This window comes from Durio zibethinus, chromosome 2, assembly GCF_047325235.1.
Source record: "Durio zibethinus cultivar Kanyao isolate XHJ-2024 chromosome 2, ASM4732523v1, whole genome shotgun sequence".
In the NCBI taxonomy this organism is placed as follows: Eukaryota; Viridiplantae; Streptophyta; class Magnoliopsida; order Malvales; family Malvaceae; genus Durio; species Durio zibethinus.
In genome coordinates, this window is record NC_143163.1 from 37532332 (window position 1) to 37549892 (window position 17561).

The window sequence follows — 17561 nt, forward strand, 5'->3', positions numbered from 1 at the left end:
GACTTGCATGGACTGATAATAATGAACGATCTTAGATTTGTCAAAGCATTATTTTTTACCGACAAAAGGTTCGTTTCCACGTGCAAAAGGTTGTGTGATACACACTCTTGGATTCTAATAAAATTTTCTTGTTGAAAGAGTTTATTTTTTATGCAATTATCATATATTTTATTTTTAATTAATTTTTTAATATATTTTTAAAATATGTGTTATTTTATTTAATATTATTTGTGAAACTTAAAAATTTTATTGTTGAGATTAATTTCCTATTTTAAAAACTATTAATAAGAAAAGTTATGTAATAATTTCTCCCAATTAGGATAACTTAATAATTTTTTCTAATCCAATCTATAAATTAAAATAGCAAAGATTTGAAAGATGAGATTTTGAAAAAAAATTTTACTAATAAATTCTTAAAGATTATCAAGATTATTATTAAAAGTAATATCTTTATACTTTTTTATTTATAAATTTTGGATAAATAAATTATTTGCTTCCCACTTAAGACAAAATACATCTTACACTGAGCATTCAAAATTATTCTAACAAAAAAATCATTGATACAAATCGAATAAAAAATCACTTATATCAAAACCAATAAATTAATTTATCAATTTAATTTGATAACAAATATTTTTAATCAATATAGAAAAAATAAAGTTAGTGCTCCTCTGTACTAATTAATGTGAGAATACTTCTATAAATTGGATGTGTATAATTTAATTATTAAAGTATATTTTTTATTAGATTTGATAATTTATTTATTTATATTATATTTTATAAAAAAATTGTATCATAATTAATATGAATATAAATATATAATTTTTTAAATTTTATTAAACTCAAATATATTATTTTTATTAAAATTTAAAATTATATCATTTTTTATTATTTATTTATTTTTATACCATATTGTTATATTATATTTTAAACTATCAATTTTATGTATTATCATTAATTAGAGCAATGAAGAATAAAAGAACCCTTTTTCAGCTAGGCAAAGCAAGATTATTAAAATGAAGTAATGGCCAATTATAGTTCGACAGGTCTACGTCGTGTCAGGTGTGGTATGGTTTTAATTGGCTAACAGTCCTTTTCAGTATAAAAAGACTATGAAAAAAACAAAAAAGAAAAAGCTGTTGATGCTTATTTAAAGTGAAGTTTGATTCGTTTTGCTTTTCTTGAATCCAATCAGATCGAAAAGCTAAATATTTTTCTCGAGGGAAATTTGCAGTGTTTTTATTTGTCTTTCTCTAAAGACTTCCAATTAAAAGTCATGATTGATTTTCAATAATATATTAATTCAATAATATTATTAAAATTAATTTTAAATTAAAAATACAGCAGCAGAGCAGAATTTAATTGTAATTGATTTTTTTTTTTAAGATTTAGTTTGTAATGTAGCAATTTAAAAATTATTTATCATTTAATTTAGTTATTTGTTATTTATTTAATAAAGTAAACATAAATAATTTATGTGTGTAAACAAATTTATCTTCATTAATTTTTTATTTTATTTTATTTATCAAAAAATATATTTAAAAATTTATTAGTTATTCAAATTTTTAATATTTAAAAGAAAGGCAAAATCATTTATATCTAATTATTTATGCTTGAAATTAATTTATAGTTAAAATACAATGAAAAACATTTTATAAATCATTGTTAATTATAATTTTACTTCGAAAATCACAAATTATTTTTTTAATTTCAATTGTTTTTCTTTTGCCAAATATCTCATACACTTTAAGCATGAATAATATTATTTATCATATGAAAAATATATAATTTTGTATCAATTAAATCTTATTAGAAAGTTAGTTAAATAAATTTAATTCAATTAAATTAATCAAAATAAATTAAAAAAATACACATTTTCAATTTTATATTTATGTTTGATTAGTGAATGTTTTTCAAAATTCGATCAAAGGAAATTAAAAAAAAAAAAGGCAAATGGATCGTAATTAAATATAATTTTTTAATTTTATTAGGAAATAGACCTATTCATTTATTGAATTATGAGTTCGATTTATGATTTTATTCATAACTTTTTAAGCATGGATTTAAAATATTATTATATTAAAATTTTATTTAATTTTAAATTTTAAATATATTTAATATTATAACATTTTAATAATAAATATAAATTGAATAGGTGATTTGAATCATAATATAAAATTTATAAATGTTTACAACTTTATGCCACCAAATTCATGGATATTTCTTAATTTTTAAAATTCTTATTTTTTAAAAAATTATGTTTAAGAAAATATCAAATACTTACTAATGAGATTTGATTTGAAAAGCAAAAAATAATGAAATCAAGTTGGATTTCAATTTATCCTAATTTTTTTATAAATAAAAATAATGTTATGACTTTGAAGAAGAAGAAGAAGTATAACAGATTATAAATTTATATATAAAATCATAATTGATGGGCTAATTATATTATATATGTAAAACATGATTTCAGAATCCAACTAGTTCTTGTTATTCGTAACAATATTTATAAATAGTAGATTTAAATTAATGTCATTAAATAGACTATTAATGAAAATGTTTTTGCATTGTAACAAAGTTGAATTAAGAGAAAAAAAATATTACTTAATTGGGTAAATAGTCAAATATAAAGAGAAAAAAAAAACTTATATACAGTACTTACAAAATAGAAAAATAAATATTTTTTTGTAACTTTGCTTCATGTAATATATGAAAAAAGAAAGTCAATTGAAAAAAAAAAAAACCTAATTAAATGAAGAGTCAATAATAAAGAAAAAAAGATATGTAGTCATTATCTACAAAATATAAAAATATATATGTTTATGTAATTTTATATATTATAATATATTTATAAAAAAAGTCAAGCTAAAAACTGCGGGCTTACCATAAATATATAAAAAAGAAAAAATTTATTTTATAACTTACACTTTTGAATATAAAAATAAAATGAGTAACACAAAAATAGAGAACAATGAAAAAAAAAATCAAATTGATGTTAATGAATGATATTAAACAATCATTTATAAATTACTAAAAGATTAAATTTGACAATTTTAAATAATAAAATATATTCATGAAATCTATTAAGATAAAATTATATTTAATATTTTTAAAATTAGAGATATATGTAAAAAATTAATTTAAAATATATATATTATTATCCTAATTGAAAATGATATGTGAAGTTTTTTATATTTCAAAAGCAAACTTTACAATTATTAATACTATAAATTTAATTGTAAAGGTAAAAAAAAATATAAGTATTTCAAAATGTAGCATTAATTACATATTAACTACCTTTTGGCTCACTATTTGGCCATTTATGACTAATCTCATGTCAAAACCTATATGTATAACTAATTATTAAAAAATTAATTTTTAAAAATAAAAAGATATATTAAAAAATGTGTTTGACAAATAAAGATGATTTTTTTTAGTAAAAAGAAAAACTTTGGATAATTAAAAAATTTCAAATAAATATATCTTAAAAAGATTTGGATAACTAATAAAATTTTAAATACATTTATTTAATCCATAAATAAAAAATAAGAATTAATTTTACTTATTTAAATAAAATCTCACAAAAATAAAAAATAATAGTTTTATCATTTTAATTATTTTAAATCTAAATTGATTTTTCATTTAATTTTTAAAAGTTTTGGATAATCAAATAAATTTTAAAATATATTTTTTGATAAAAAATAAAAAAATAAAAATATCATATATATCATTATAAAGAGAAATTTTAACAAGTTTTTTATGTATAAAAAAAATTATTTATGTAAACATTCACGTCAACGAATCTTATCTAGTAACTATATATATTGTAATATAATATATAATATATATATATATATATATATATTAGATAATGATTATCCAGAAACAGTAATTAATTTGGTATTATAAATTAATTAATTATTAAATAAAAATTTGGCAATTATTTAACACTTTATATTGAATTTAAAAATTTTGTTAAATAAGAATCCATTACAAGGGGCCCATTAGCCAAGTTGTAACTGGGTCATGCCCAAGCCCAAATTCATTATTTCAAGAAGGGTAATAGGGTCATTAAACCATGAGCAACTGACCTGACACAATCGAGACGACAACAGTTGAAAAAACAAAGCGTAGCAACCAACAATCGTTTCGGATAGGCCCCTCTATTTTCTTCGGTTCACCAAAGCCGATGCTAAAGACATTGTCTAAGAAATGGCTTCTTCAATTATATCTTTCCAACCCAGGTTTGTTCCCACTTCCCAAGCATGTTTTTCTTTTATGTTTTATGCATTGAGCCTTCAAGTTATCTGATATGTTCTGCTTCTGGATGGTCCTTTTTAGGTATTTAGGCTCAAATATTGTTGGGTGTTGGAAGATGGGTTTTCCTTGCTTTTTACAAATTTAGCTCATTGCCCTTGTTTTAATGTTGTTTGGTCTTGAATTTAAGAGTATATCATCACTTTCAAATTGTTAATGAAACTGTGCCTTAAAATGGGTTTGTCTATTTTCACTCCATTTATGGAGAGGAATGTTACTATGTTGTGCAGCTATGGTGCTCTAGGATTTGTTTAGGCCAATGGTGGGACTTTTTTCCCCTTTTTCGCAATGCAAAGGGGAAAATTCTATTGTGTATTTAAACTTGAAACTAGTCAAGTATCGAAATTGTGCATAACTTATCTCCTGAATATCCCTAATTGCCAATCACTCTTCATTTCTTCTTAGCTTTTAATTTGTTTGGGAAGTGGTTTTCCTGATCTCAGCTTCTTGGCGTCCATTAAGTTATAGACTTATCATGACCAGTCTTATTTAAATTACAATACGAAAATATGGCGCTGTAATTTTTTTTAAAAAAATAATATAAGGGCTGTTAGTTTCACTTTAGTCATAAAACCGGATATGTGGCTTTGTTGTTTGTTATTTTTCTTATTTGATGTGATTATTTCCTTCTGGTGTTTCAGCAATTTGAGGTCTGCATTTTTGGGAGAAAAAAATGGGATCTGTGTTTCTAGTATTTCTGTAACTCGTGTTGGTTTAGTGAGGAAGGCTGTAGAGTGTAAGGAGTCAAGAATAGGGAAGCAGCCTATACGAGTGCCATCCAGTGTGACAATTACATTGGAGGGTCAGGACTTGAAGGTAAAGGGTCCTTTGGGAGAACTTGCATTGACTTATCCACCAGAAGTAAAGCTTGATAAGGAGGAATCCGGATTACTGAGGGTCAGAAAGGCAGTGGAGACTAGGAGAGCCAACCAAATGCATGGGCTTTTCAGGTAATTGTTCCTCCCTTTTTGTTTTTCCTCTCTTTCTCTAAAAGTTTTTATTTTAGTTCGTTCTTGATATGTTATTTGTCTAAAGTCTATCTTGGTAATTACCTATGCATTGTTTAGTTCTTCATAGTTCTCTAAATACCCTTGTATGGACTTTACTGAAGGACTGTAAATGATATTGGGAATCGAGATTATGTATGCACATTTACCACACCAAGAATTAGCAATCTATGATAAAAAATTCGATGTTATCTTCTTATGGAAATGATAATTGCTCATGGATTTTCTTATCTTTACTGTCAAAGGTTATGAACAAGTGTCCAGAATGCCTTCTGATTTTTGATCATATGATCTGAAAATCATCATTTAGTATCACATACTAAAAAAAGAAGCAACCAATGATTCACCTAAGTCCACTGACCATGTTCCTTAATCCTTTGTTGTCCTCTATTCTTGCTCGTTAGGCATCTACCTCTTATCCAAATGATTAACTCCTGTTTTTTTTTTTTTTTTTGAATTCCATATATAAGCAGATCCATTCCTTGAAAAGAATTAATTTGATACATTTCATCAAGCACCATTGGTGCTATTCTGAATTTCAGTTGGGTTTTGGGTCAATATATTTTGATTGACTGCTTGGATAGCTAAGATCACTAATTTGTTTAAAAAACTTTACTCTATTTTTGGGTCCTCAATCATTCCTGCCGGAGATTCAGATGCATTTTCTGCTGTCAGTTCATTCATTCTTTATAAAAAATTCCATTTTGATGATCAACTTATTATAGATTTCAGCATATTATTTAACCTCAAATTTGAAATTCTAAAGAAACCCCCTCTCTCTTTTCTTTTCAATTGTATTTTATTAAATTTTTTTAAAAAATTAATTTTGGGCTTGCTAGAATGCTCCTTTGTCTGCATAATTTCCTTTGCTTTTTGTGAAATATGGATTCTTCAATGTATAAGGTGGTTCCTTAATGACATTGGTAAGGGGCACATGGTGTGTGTTGATCATTACCAGCTAGGGAAACATATCCAATGGCTGTATCCTACAAGAGTGACATGCAAAATTTAGTATCGAATTTGAAATGGGCAAAGTTACTTTGTTGGATCCTTTTTTTTTCCTTACTTTGTTGGATCCTTTTTTTTTCCTTTCAAATAGGTACATGATTTGGCATTAGGATATAAGGAGGAAGATTTAGTAGCAATAGCTGCAGCAAATTTATCAGCACTAAGTGTGTAAAATGATGTGGATCATATACATGGATGCATAGGAGGGCCCCATCTGATATCCATGGCGCTCTTTGTAAATGATTCTTGATGTGCTAGAAATTTAGTGCATTAAAAGTTAAAGAAATAGAAGTTGTGATGCAAAAAAATTGCCTACTTTTACGGGGCTTTCTTTCGGTTTTGTGTATTAGAGGAAAGAGGCTTGAGCCTACTATAATATCTCCAACCCCCAATTCCAATTACCAAAGCAGACTTCATGTGGTTTTTATTTTTTTATTATTATTCATGCATTTTCTTCTTTGACTCATGTTTCTCTCTCCATCTTCAAATTTCACATGAGCTAGCTATATGAAGGAAGTTAGGCTTGGAAAGTCTTGTAAGCATGATGTAATGACACTTAAATTGTGACTCTACCTAAATGAAATTGCTAGGACTCTTACTGACAACCTGGTGGTGGGAGTATCAAAGGGTTTTGAAAAGAGACTTCAACTAGTTGGTGTTGGATATCGTGCAAATTTAGAGGGAAAGGACTTGGTGTTATATCTTGGCTTTTCCCATCCAGTCAGGATGGCAATCCCCCAAGGCATTCAAGTGAAGGTGGAAGAAAACATCAGTATCGTCGTGAGTGGATATGACAAAAGCGCCATTGGTCAATTTGCCGCTAATGTTAGAAAATGGAGACCTCCGGAGCCATATAAAGGAAAGGGTGTGAGGTACGCTGATGAGATTGTTAGAAAAAAAGAGGGCAAAGCAGGGAAGAAGAAGTAATGGTGGTGTATCTCGTTTCTCATTTGTCCTCTCATTTTGTGCTTGCCTAGATATCTGGAATGAAACATACTCATGTTGCTACTAATGCAATTTCTCACAATTAATGAAAGAGTTGATTCTTTTTCCTTGTTATATACGACTTTGTACCATTTTGTACAAATAACAATGTGTTTTGTGCAGGATTTCTTCTTCATATAGATATAGGATTTATGAGGCATTTGCCCTTATCTATTAGAAAAGAAAACCTAGGTACTAAGAAGTAAATTAGAAAATAGCAGGCTTCCAGTCAAACTGTATAGCTCATGCATACAGTACCGTTAGTTTTTAATATAATCTAGTCGAGATAATTGAATTATATAAGTTTGAGCATTGTGAAAAAACTCTAACGGAGGAAAGCCAATTCGCTTCCAGGGATCATAGTTTCCTTGATGGAGATCGGAAATTCTTTGGTGAGGTGTTGGAGCTGCACCATAACAAATGGCTGACCATGTTCGATCGACTGTCTACTTCAAAATGGGCTGCTTATCCTCCCATTTATCCAATCTTTTTCTAGCTTCTTCCACCTGCCATTCTCCCGGAATTTTAAATACATATAGATATCGAAATTGACAAGCAATAAAAGTATATGCGTTGTTTAATTTTGACGGAAAATATTGAAATTAAGGGGTTACCTCCTTTTTCCAGTCTGTCCGAAATGTGACCCAAATCAAGATGAGGGTTTGAATTGCCGTGCCACCAATCATACCTGACCATATGCCCTGAAGCCATGCACATCGTGGATCATAATCCACAAAACTTTCAAGTTGAAAGGCAAAAAATGAAAAATAATGCAATTACCTTGGCACCCAGATTAAAGTAAAAGCCAAGAAGAGAACCCAAGGGAATCCCGACCACGTAATAACAGCCAACATTGACATATGCAACAAAAGCTTGCCATCCACACCCAACAGCCACACCTTCATGCAAATCCATATATACATCCAAAAACATTATGGGATGAAAATGTTTTATTGAATCGAATTCAACAGTTGCATTTTAATAATGTCAAAGAAATGAATATTACCAGACAAAACAGGCTGAATTCCGTTGAGGATAAGGGTTAGTGCTAGAAGCGGACAGAGATCGGAAACAGCCTCAGCCACCACTTCACCCTCAGTGAAGGCATAGCTAATAACGTGACGCAGAAGCATAATTATTATAGCCGCCGCCACCGAGATAATGAATGAAAATACCGTCACTATTACTACTGAAAACGCTGCTGATTTTGGATGTCCTGCTCCTAGCTCGTTCCCTACTCTTACACTGCTCATTTCCATTCATTTTTTTTTAATCAATTGAAGCAGTAATTTGTAAGAGAATTTCAATGACCAATTAAAAGTTAAATCAAATAAAAAAAAATAAAGAATCAATATATAATAAAATAAATTGTAGTGTAAAATTTGATGACAAACCTTGCCGCCGCATTGAACCCAACTGAAATCATAAACACCCATCCAGAAATCGTCATGCTGAAACAATTGATTCACCCATTAAAAATCTATAGCTTTTACTGAGGTGCTAATTACATTCTTCTAGGATATAAATACTCCAGGAAACGTGGTTGAAAATATTATTCTTTTTGTTAGTAGTATTTAAATTTAATTAAAAAGATAAAAATGTGATTGAAAATAACAGTACATGAGACATATGCGAATGTAAAAGTAGAAATCACTTGTCTTTTCATTTTCTATAAAAAGTACGCATTCATCGATCAGAAATTATTCATATGTTGGAATCTTATTTGATCGATAATTGCTGATGAAATATTTGTATAATCATCGTTACGTTATATTTAGAGAGATATTAATAAAAAATAAATAAATTTTTTTTTAAAAAATAATATATGTATTTTTTATTTAAATAATTAATAAAAAATAATTCTAATAATCATTATTCAAGTAAATAGTAAAAAATAATTTATTATAATATTTTTAATAAAATAATATATAATATAAAAATATATTTTTATATTACTTAACTTGTATAAATAATTTTTTTAAACAAAATTAAACATATTTAATATGATAAAATATATTAGTTAGTTATTAATTTATTCTTAATTTTATATTTAATTTATTTTTTTATTTTTTTGATAATAATTTAATTTTTTATTATTAAAATTTAAAAAATTATAAAATATTTATAAACTGTAATATTATATAAAATATTTATAAAAAAAAAATTTGTAAAAAATATCAACTATATAATCAAATTTAATGTTATAATAAAAATATAAATATACTAAATTTTTTTGTAAAAATAAAATTTTTAAAATTTTTCTTTCTTCAACTTTTCCTTTAAATTGAGATATTTAAAAAATGTGAATTATAAAAAAAATAAAAAATTATTGAATTTTCATCTCTTTCCATTTTTCTTAAATTAAAAACTTATCAAAACAAAAAAAAAGTTTTTTTTGTTTCTAATACTTTTTTTTTATTTTTCTTTCTTTTCCATTCCTTCCCCTAAATCTAAGCATAATGTTAAGAATCTTTTTTAAATAAGGTTAGATTTTTTTTAAATAGAAAGATCATGATTAATCATTCTACGAATAGACAATATTTCAAAGAAAAATCATAAACACAATTAATGATTTTTAAAAGTTTTAGATTTTATTAACTAAATTAATAGAATGATATTTATTCTTTAAAATGTATTAAAAATAAAAAATTAATATAATAAAAATTCTTATCAGCTTATAAAACTTAATTGCGGAATAAATAAAACGACACATATTTTTAAAATATATTAAAAATTAATATAATAAAAATACATATATTAATTTTTTAATCCATATGTAAAATTTAGAAACCTCTGACATGCTTCGTAATGACCGCTTGCTAGCAATAACAAAAAAGTACTTACGCACACTGCACGAGCCACGTGTACTATAAATACTGAATTTTCAGGAAAAAAAACTGTTGTTTGATTGACGTACTCTCTTGTGTCATCGAAGAGAAGCATTATTAAGCAGAAAAAGCCAAATTGAATCGGATGGATATTTTGAAAATGATTTTCTCTTGCAGACAATATCAGTCATCTTCCCACAATTTACCTCACTTTGACATTGTCCAATGTATAAGAATATTATTTTGTACAAACCGAGCGTACATTATATATAATATATTTTCATTATATAATAACTATTATAAAAAATTTTATAATAACATTTAATAAAATATTAATTTATAATATATTTTTAAAATTTTTAAAATTAATTTTTTATAAAATATTAATGTTATAATTAACTGATAATGTATAATATTTATACCTTATGAATGTATCAGTTATGCTTTATGTATATTAAATGGAAGAAGCAAACAATTAGTTTATAGTTTTCGTAGTTTTTAGTTTCCACTACATGGGGAAGGGAGGAAAAAGCCATTTTGAGTTATTCCAAAAATGATTGACCTTTTCTGCTGAGGGCTATGTATCTTGCCAACAACTTAGACTGGGAATTGTTCAAAACCTTCAATAAGATCTTGCAACCAAATAAAACAAGAATGTTGATCAGAAATTATCTTTACTTACCAAATGGAGAGTGAATCTAAAGCCAACTGTGGGTTCTCAAGCAATCCTGCTAACAAAACCAGAATCTGAAAATACCAAGTTTCCAAGCACAACATCACCGCCGATGCAGCCGACAACTTGAAGAAGCCCGGCAGGCCAGTGAAGGCTTGAACACTGAATCCATTCCATGTGTATTTGCACTTGTCACTTTTAACTATGTACACAAATTGAGCAATCACCACAATCCACCACGACAAGCTCAACACCAATGACGCACCCAACAAACCAAGCCCAATTTTGTACACCACCAGCCAACTTAGCAGCAAATGTATGATCAATGTGGCTGTTGATATGTAAGCACTTGGGGCCACTATGCTCTGAGCCTGCAAAAATTTCTGTATTGGGAAATTTATGGCGTATGCAAATATTTGCGGGATTAGGCCGTAGACGAAAATTGCAGCTGCTGAGGCAATCTCACTCGATTCACCAAGTAATAGTAAGATTGGTTTGGAGAGGATATAGATGACCGTGAGAAGAATCCCCGTTAAGGTGAGCAGAACCGCTGATCTTTGAAGATATATGCCTAGCATGTCGTACTTTTGTGCACCAAAGGCTTGTCCGCATAGCGTTTCCACAGCACTTCCCATTCCCAACTACATAAATATTCATGAAAATCATAGTAAATCAATGTCATTTTCCAAACATATACAGCTACAGATATACATATCTGAAATTTATGTAATTAATCTCTTTATATACCATGAGACCATATGCAAAGACTTGGATGCCAGTGTTTCCGAGGGAGGCTGCGGCGAGTTCAAGATTACCAAGGTGACCGGAGAAGATTTGGGTGGACATAGACATGAGATAGTTGATCATATAAACAATAACAGCAGGTGCAGCAAGGTGGAACAGGAGCTTGGTCTCGATCCATGTTGCTTTCCTTATTCGATCAAAGAAGGAAAGGTTAAAGTCCGATAACGTATTCTCGAGTTCTGGGCTTGTTTCGGATTTTGTGTGTGATAGTTGTGGTTGAAGCAGAGGTTGTTGTATGGTGTCTTGGGGAGATCCCATTGCAGGGGTTTGGTTTGTGGGCGTGGACTGAGGAATATATTTGTAATTTCAAAGTGGATGATTGTTCTTCTGTTTCCTTGGTTTGTATTTATAGGAGAAGGGGCCTTACCAAGAGCTATATATGGTGTATGTTTGCCGGCTGCTTAAATGAAAATGAGATGTCAATTTGGATGTTTCTAAGTTAATATTTGATATATTAATTAGTTATAAATTGTATATATTGACAATAAATAAGATAATATTAATTGATTAATGAATTTTTTTAATTAAGTTTTTTATATTTAATTTTAAAAGTTAGTAATAATTTATATTTTGTAATTATGAATGACACTAATTCGTTAATGAATTTTTTTTAAACTAAGTTTAATGTTTTTATTTTAAAAGTTAATAAAAATTTCTATTTGATAATTCAATAGTTAATATCATTTAATTTATTGATAATACGTTAAATATAAATTTTATAAACATTCGATTAATTAGAAAAAAAAATCACTATCTTTTTAATATGATGAGGGATATATTGCTTAAAGATAATTCCTTGAAGATTTAAAGATGTATTCTTAGGATAACTTCATGATCATAGGTCTAATATATATTTATTTTATGAATTTTGTTAACTATTGTCTTTATGATATTTTTTTAAGGTTAAGTAATACTATTTATAATAATAATTTTATATTAAATACAATAATTAATAATTTTACATATAAATTTCAATACATTAAAGGAAAATATTATTATGTATTAAAAGTGTTCTAAAATATTAGTTTACCTTATAAGGAAAAAGAGAATTTGAGATTTACAATCTGTGAATAAAAATACATCAGCATGAATGTAATTGACCTTTTGTGCAAATAGCTGGCTGGGTCATGCATTGTCGATGTGATCAGTCAGAGATATGATTAGTACTAAAAACAAAAAAATCAATTTATGATAGGGCCGTCGATGGGCTTCGCCGCTGGTGGCTAGTTGGTAACTGCATCATTGCGTAAGAGGCTGCGTAATCAAAAGGAGCAGCATCAGCCAATTTAAATCCTTACATTTCAAAAAATTATCCGAAAAGAAATTTATAAAAATAATTATTAAATTAATCGATTTAGATCTCGAATTTTAAATCCCACGTTTTAACCTTAAAAAATCAAAGTCTAAATACTTTATTTTGACATCTTGTTGTTAATACGAAGAACAGAACAAATTGGAGATTCCTGTTTCGTTGCTGTATTATTAATTAATTGATAGGACACTACATCGGGTGTTTTTATTAGCAGTTCAGTTTTTAATTCTTAAAGACGAATTTTTATTTCAAAATTGAGTGGCCAAAAAAAAAATATAAAGTCACATATCTTCTGTCTCGGTTTTGTACTCGTTGGCTGGACGCAGCCTTTTTTATTATTATTTTTTACATAGATACATTCTGTCTTGTAGTGTTTCAGAAAGAAACCTATCATGGAGGAGAGAGAAATTAGGCTAAGTGCTAGACACAATAATCATCTTTAGAATCAAATCAAATATCAAGTCATCATTTGATCTACTTCGACAAAGGTCCTATAAGTGGACATAAGATTGATTGTATTTGTCAATCGCACTGTGATGCGTTGAACGTTCGTTAGATTGAGGGTAGGCTTAGATTTTGTAGCACTTTTTGCTACAGTATAGTAAAATTTATCGTATTATTAATTAAATTTAAATATTTATTTTTAATAAAATTTATTTAATATAAAATTTGTATTAATTTTTTTAAATTATAATAATAATAACAATAATTATTATTTTTAATATTACTAAAGTCAATCCACTGTTATCCTAATAAAATTTAATTATTAGACTTTAATTTTTAATAATTTTACATAAAAATATATATTTAAATATTCAAAATTAAATTAATGTATGATTTAGTTTTATCAACCCACTATAATATTAAATTGCATTTTCAGTAGTGAATGAGTACAAATTCATAAATCTATGTATAATTTTATGGGCTGAATTATATTTTTAATATTATTCTCAAATTTTATTTAAATTTAATTTCAATCGTCTTAAATCCATGTGAAATCTGTGTAATTTAGATGGTGGAGTTTCCATCAATCTATTATTCTGAGGTTGAAAATTGAAATACGTAATCATAAAAATTTTGAATCTCTTTTTCCTTTAAATTTCTTTGCCAATGGTCCATGTAAACCCTCGAATTATTTGCTAACTTGATAACGATCAATTCGTCTACGTGGTCCAAGTAATGTCATATTTTATTTTTTTATTTTAATTGAGGCCATAGTTTCATCCAGTGCTGAAAGAATCTATGTTGAAAGACCGGTGGATGAAATATTTTAAAATTTTTTTGTTTGTTAGGTAAGAAAAATAAAATATATTTTTTTAATTCAACAAATTAAAATTCATAATCACATTTCTTGTTTTATTCTAGCATTTTTGAATTAAAACCCTTCGTCATGATTCGTTTTGGTTAGGATAAAAAAAATTGAAAAATTAAAAAATTAATTTAAAATTACAATATTTGATTTCGTTCATATCAAATTTTTTATTTAATTTAAATTAAATTTAAGTATTAAATATATATATTAGATTTGGATCAAATTTAATATTAAAAGTTAAAAAATTAAAAAAAATTTAATCGAATTAAATTATATATATTTTAAATTTTTATAAAATAAAATAATAATTTTATATTAAAATAATATATAAAAATTAAAAATCAATAAATAAAATCTAATCAAATTAATAAAATTTAATTAAATTTAAATTAAATAAAAATTTAATATAATTCGAATCAAAATTTAAAATTTTATAATATTATATAACATTTAAAAAAAAAATTGAATGAAATTTGATGGGAACGATTACGACTCATGATTTTGGATCGAATGTATTATTAATTTTTTCTTTTTAAAATCCAAAACAGTCCTTGTTCTTTTTTTGTTCAGTTTGTTACGTTAACTTCAGTGATGATTTGACATGTTTTACCATCAAACTTCAATAAAAACATCGTAAAAAATTTGATTCTTTTCCAAAATATTTTCGATATATATATATCATATATAGTTGGATTTTTTTTACCATTTTTTGAATTTTTCTTAAAAAACATACTATTTTTTCTCGTAAAATTAATCGAAAGTTATAAATTTGGTTTGGAAGTATATTCGAACATGATACAGTCATTGGAAATTAAAAAAAAAAATTAGTGTTTTGAAATAAAAAAGAGAAAAATAAATTGTTATTAATTGATTTTTTAAATAATTTCACTAAATAAATTGTTATTAATTGATTTTTTTATATCATTATTGTATTATGTAACATCAAATTTAACGACCTACATTATATAAAATTTTTTAGGTTAAAGGATATAAAAGTGCTTGAATCATAATTTAAAAATAATTCAAATCTTTTTTTTTTTTTGGTTGTAATCAATTAACTCTATCAATATTTATTGATATCAAATTAAAATTTTATTTTGATGAAAAAATTAGCACCATTAATTTTTTTATCAACTAAAATAAAATTTCATATGATATTAATAAAATAAATGAAAGTTTGTCACATGATATAATTAATATATATAATTAAATAAAATTATTTTTATTTTCTCTATCACTTTCTTTTTAAGATCCTTATAATGATTCAATTTATTGTAATTTAGGGATTAATTGATTAAATTTGATCATATAAGTAGATTTCGTCTATTTAAGAATTTGATTAAATTAAAACAAAAGATTAAAAATTTACTTAATTTTGATAAAATATTAAAAATTTAAATAATTATTGAATTATAATTTAAGAATATTTTTGATCCTTAAACTAATTTTTTATTATTAGTTAATTATAAAATGGGTCTTCCATCTGACAAAAATAACGAGCTAGATCCAAGTTGGTTCATGGGCCATGGGCTATGGCCCAACTTCCTGTTTGGGCTGCACTACCAATGTCCTTGTCCTGTCAATTGTTGGTTCGTGCTGATTGGCTCCCGTAATGCTCCATTGTCCATCCCCAACGCAATGTGGCCCATTTGACACTTCCATCTTAACTTTCTGCAATCTTTATTTCTTTATACTTTTGCAACATGACACCACCATACAGTTCAAGTACTTCTTTAAGTACTCAATGTAAAATTAATTGACAATAATTAAAAAAAATTAATTTAATATAAAATTATTGAAAATTCAAATTTTAATAAATGTAAAATAATATTATCACTTTAATAGAACTTTTGACGTGTGGATAATAAGATTATTATGTGATAAATTTAAAATAAATAATAAAAAAAGAATATAACAAATTTGGACTTTAATATTATATTAAATATCTAATTTAAAACCAAACAATAAATAAAAAAGTCTAACTTGGATATAAAATCATAAAAAAAATTAAAATTTAATAGATGTGAAATTATATCAATTTAATAGATCCTATTGAATATATATATATATATATATATGGCCAAATGTAAAATCACCATAGTATTACACATTAATTAATTTATCGTTTCAAAACCGGAATCAAATCGACCCCTACCACATATGTCACATGGATGTCACCATAATTAAATGAAACCATACATGTTCGGAGCTAGCTTTGGGCGGTGTCTCCCATTACAATAATGCAGAAAAGAAAAGAAAAAGTTACATAAGGGCCACCTCCACATGCATAACAAGAGAATAACAAGGCTCCAACGTTTCCAGAGAAACTAACAGGGGTTACCTAACCCATGTGAAAGATAACCCTAATATATCTGTATTCACGCGTTGGCCTTTTTCATTTACTAATTTTCAACGGTCCCTTCTGAGTTTTATGTAGGCCAAAATAAAGTTAATATATATATATATATATATATATATATAAATTGGTGCCCTAAATTTGAAGGACATCTCACATTCCATGAACCCACCGCCACCATCCTTTTGCTATTGCATGTTCTAAGCAAAGCTTGACTAAATCTTAACTAATTGCATCTCAAATTTATTAATCAAAACTCCAATGCAAAGTAAACATTTTGGTTATCAGTACTTGTTCAAACCTTGATAGATTAATAAGAAACAATTGGTTGCAAGTTTGCTACATTGATATCAATGTGGATTTAGTTGATATGATTTGCTTGGCAGTTGGTTTGGTTGATTGGAAAATCAAACCCTTTTGGTCCTAATTATTTTCCTTTTGAAAAATAAAGCCCTATCTTCATAATATTATAAGATACTAAAACATTACGTATGATACAGTTTATTGTTGAACATTTATTGCCAGTAGATTGGTATAAAATGAATATTAAAAGTAGATATTATGTAATCAGGATTTTTCAAATCAATTGCATATATGATGTATAGAAACCAACAACAATGTGGAAACAATGCAAGAAAAGTTTCTCTAAAAATGTAGGGTCAAGCTCAAGCAAATTTGTGGAGCAGCTATAGTAAAATGGGCGCAATTAGAGGCCATTAAACCGACTATAATCTTATAATTAATTTGAGAGGAGCTTGAAAGGCTCCAATTCTAACCTGCCACTGGCCTAATTTATAATCCAAAATTGGGTTACCAGTCAAAGTAGGGCAATTGATTACGCTATCAAAGTATCAAAAGAATAGTTATTTTTGTCATTGAGCAATGGCAAACTACTTTCAACTGTGATGAAGAATCTTGATTTAATCAATTAAGCAGTAAATTTCAAAAGAATTTGTCCAA

The 17561-nt window shown here is 26.4% G+C and overlaps 2 protein-coding genes across 2 annotated transcripts; one reads left to right on the forward strand and one right to left on the reverse strand.

Annotated features, from left to right (window-relative positions):
- The first annotated feature begins 4099 nt into the window (after positions 1-4099).
- Positions 4100-7391, forward strand: LOC111318191 (large ribosomal subunit protein uL6c-like). Its single transcript, XM_022920903.2, has 3 exons — positions 4100-4244; positions 4959-5267; positions 6923-7391. Exons 1-3 carry the CDS (start codon positions 4213-4215, stop codon positions 7257-7259), a joined length of 678 nt encoding a protein of 225 aa, XP_022776638.2. The 5' UTR covers positions 4100-4212; the 3' UTR covers positions 7260-7391.
- Positions 7392-7460: 69 nt separating this feature from the next.
- On the reverse strand, positions 7461-11970 carry LOC111318190 (protein DETOXIFICATION 40-like). Its single transcript, XM_022920902.2, has 7 exons — positions 11565-11970; positions 10827-11458; positions 8711-8767; positions 8323-8561; positions 8097-8215; positions 7931-8017; positions 7461-7822 (listed from the first exon to the last, which is right to left on the reverse strand). Exons 1-7 carry the CDS (start codon positions 11877-11879, stop codon positions 7763-7765), a joined length of 1509 nt encoding a protein of 502 aa, XP_022776637.2. The 5' UTR covers positions 11880-11970; the 3' UTR covers positions 7461-7762.
- Between the last annotated feature and the right edge of the window lie 5591 nt (positions 11971-17561).

Bases quoted from the DNA above. Each gene is read 5' to 3' on its own strand.
- LOC111318191 (XM_022920903.2), top strand. From the start codon at position 4,213: ATGGCTTCTTCAATTATATCTTTCCAACCCAG. The intron at 4,245-4,958 runs GTTTGTTCCCAC...CTGGTGTTTCAG, and splicing joins ATTATATCTTTCCAACCCAG to CAATTTGAGGTCTGCATTTT. The intron at 5,268-6,922 runs GTAATTGTTCCT...TGAAATTGCTAG, and splicing joins CAAATGCATGGGCTTTTCAG to GACTCTTACTGACAACCTGG.
- LOC111318190 (XM_022920902.2), bottom strand. From the start codon at position 11,879: ATGGGATCTCCCCAAGACACCATACAACAACCTCTGCTTCAACCACAA. The intron at 8,216-8,322 runs GTAATATTCATT...ATTTGCATGAAG, and splicing joins AATTCAGCCTGTTTTGTCTG to GTGTGGCTGTTGGGTGTGGA. The intron at 8,018-8,096 runs GTAATTGCATTA...GCATGGCTTCAG, and splicing joins ACTTTAATCTGGGTGCCAAG to GGCATATGGTCAGGTATGAT.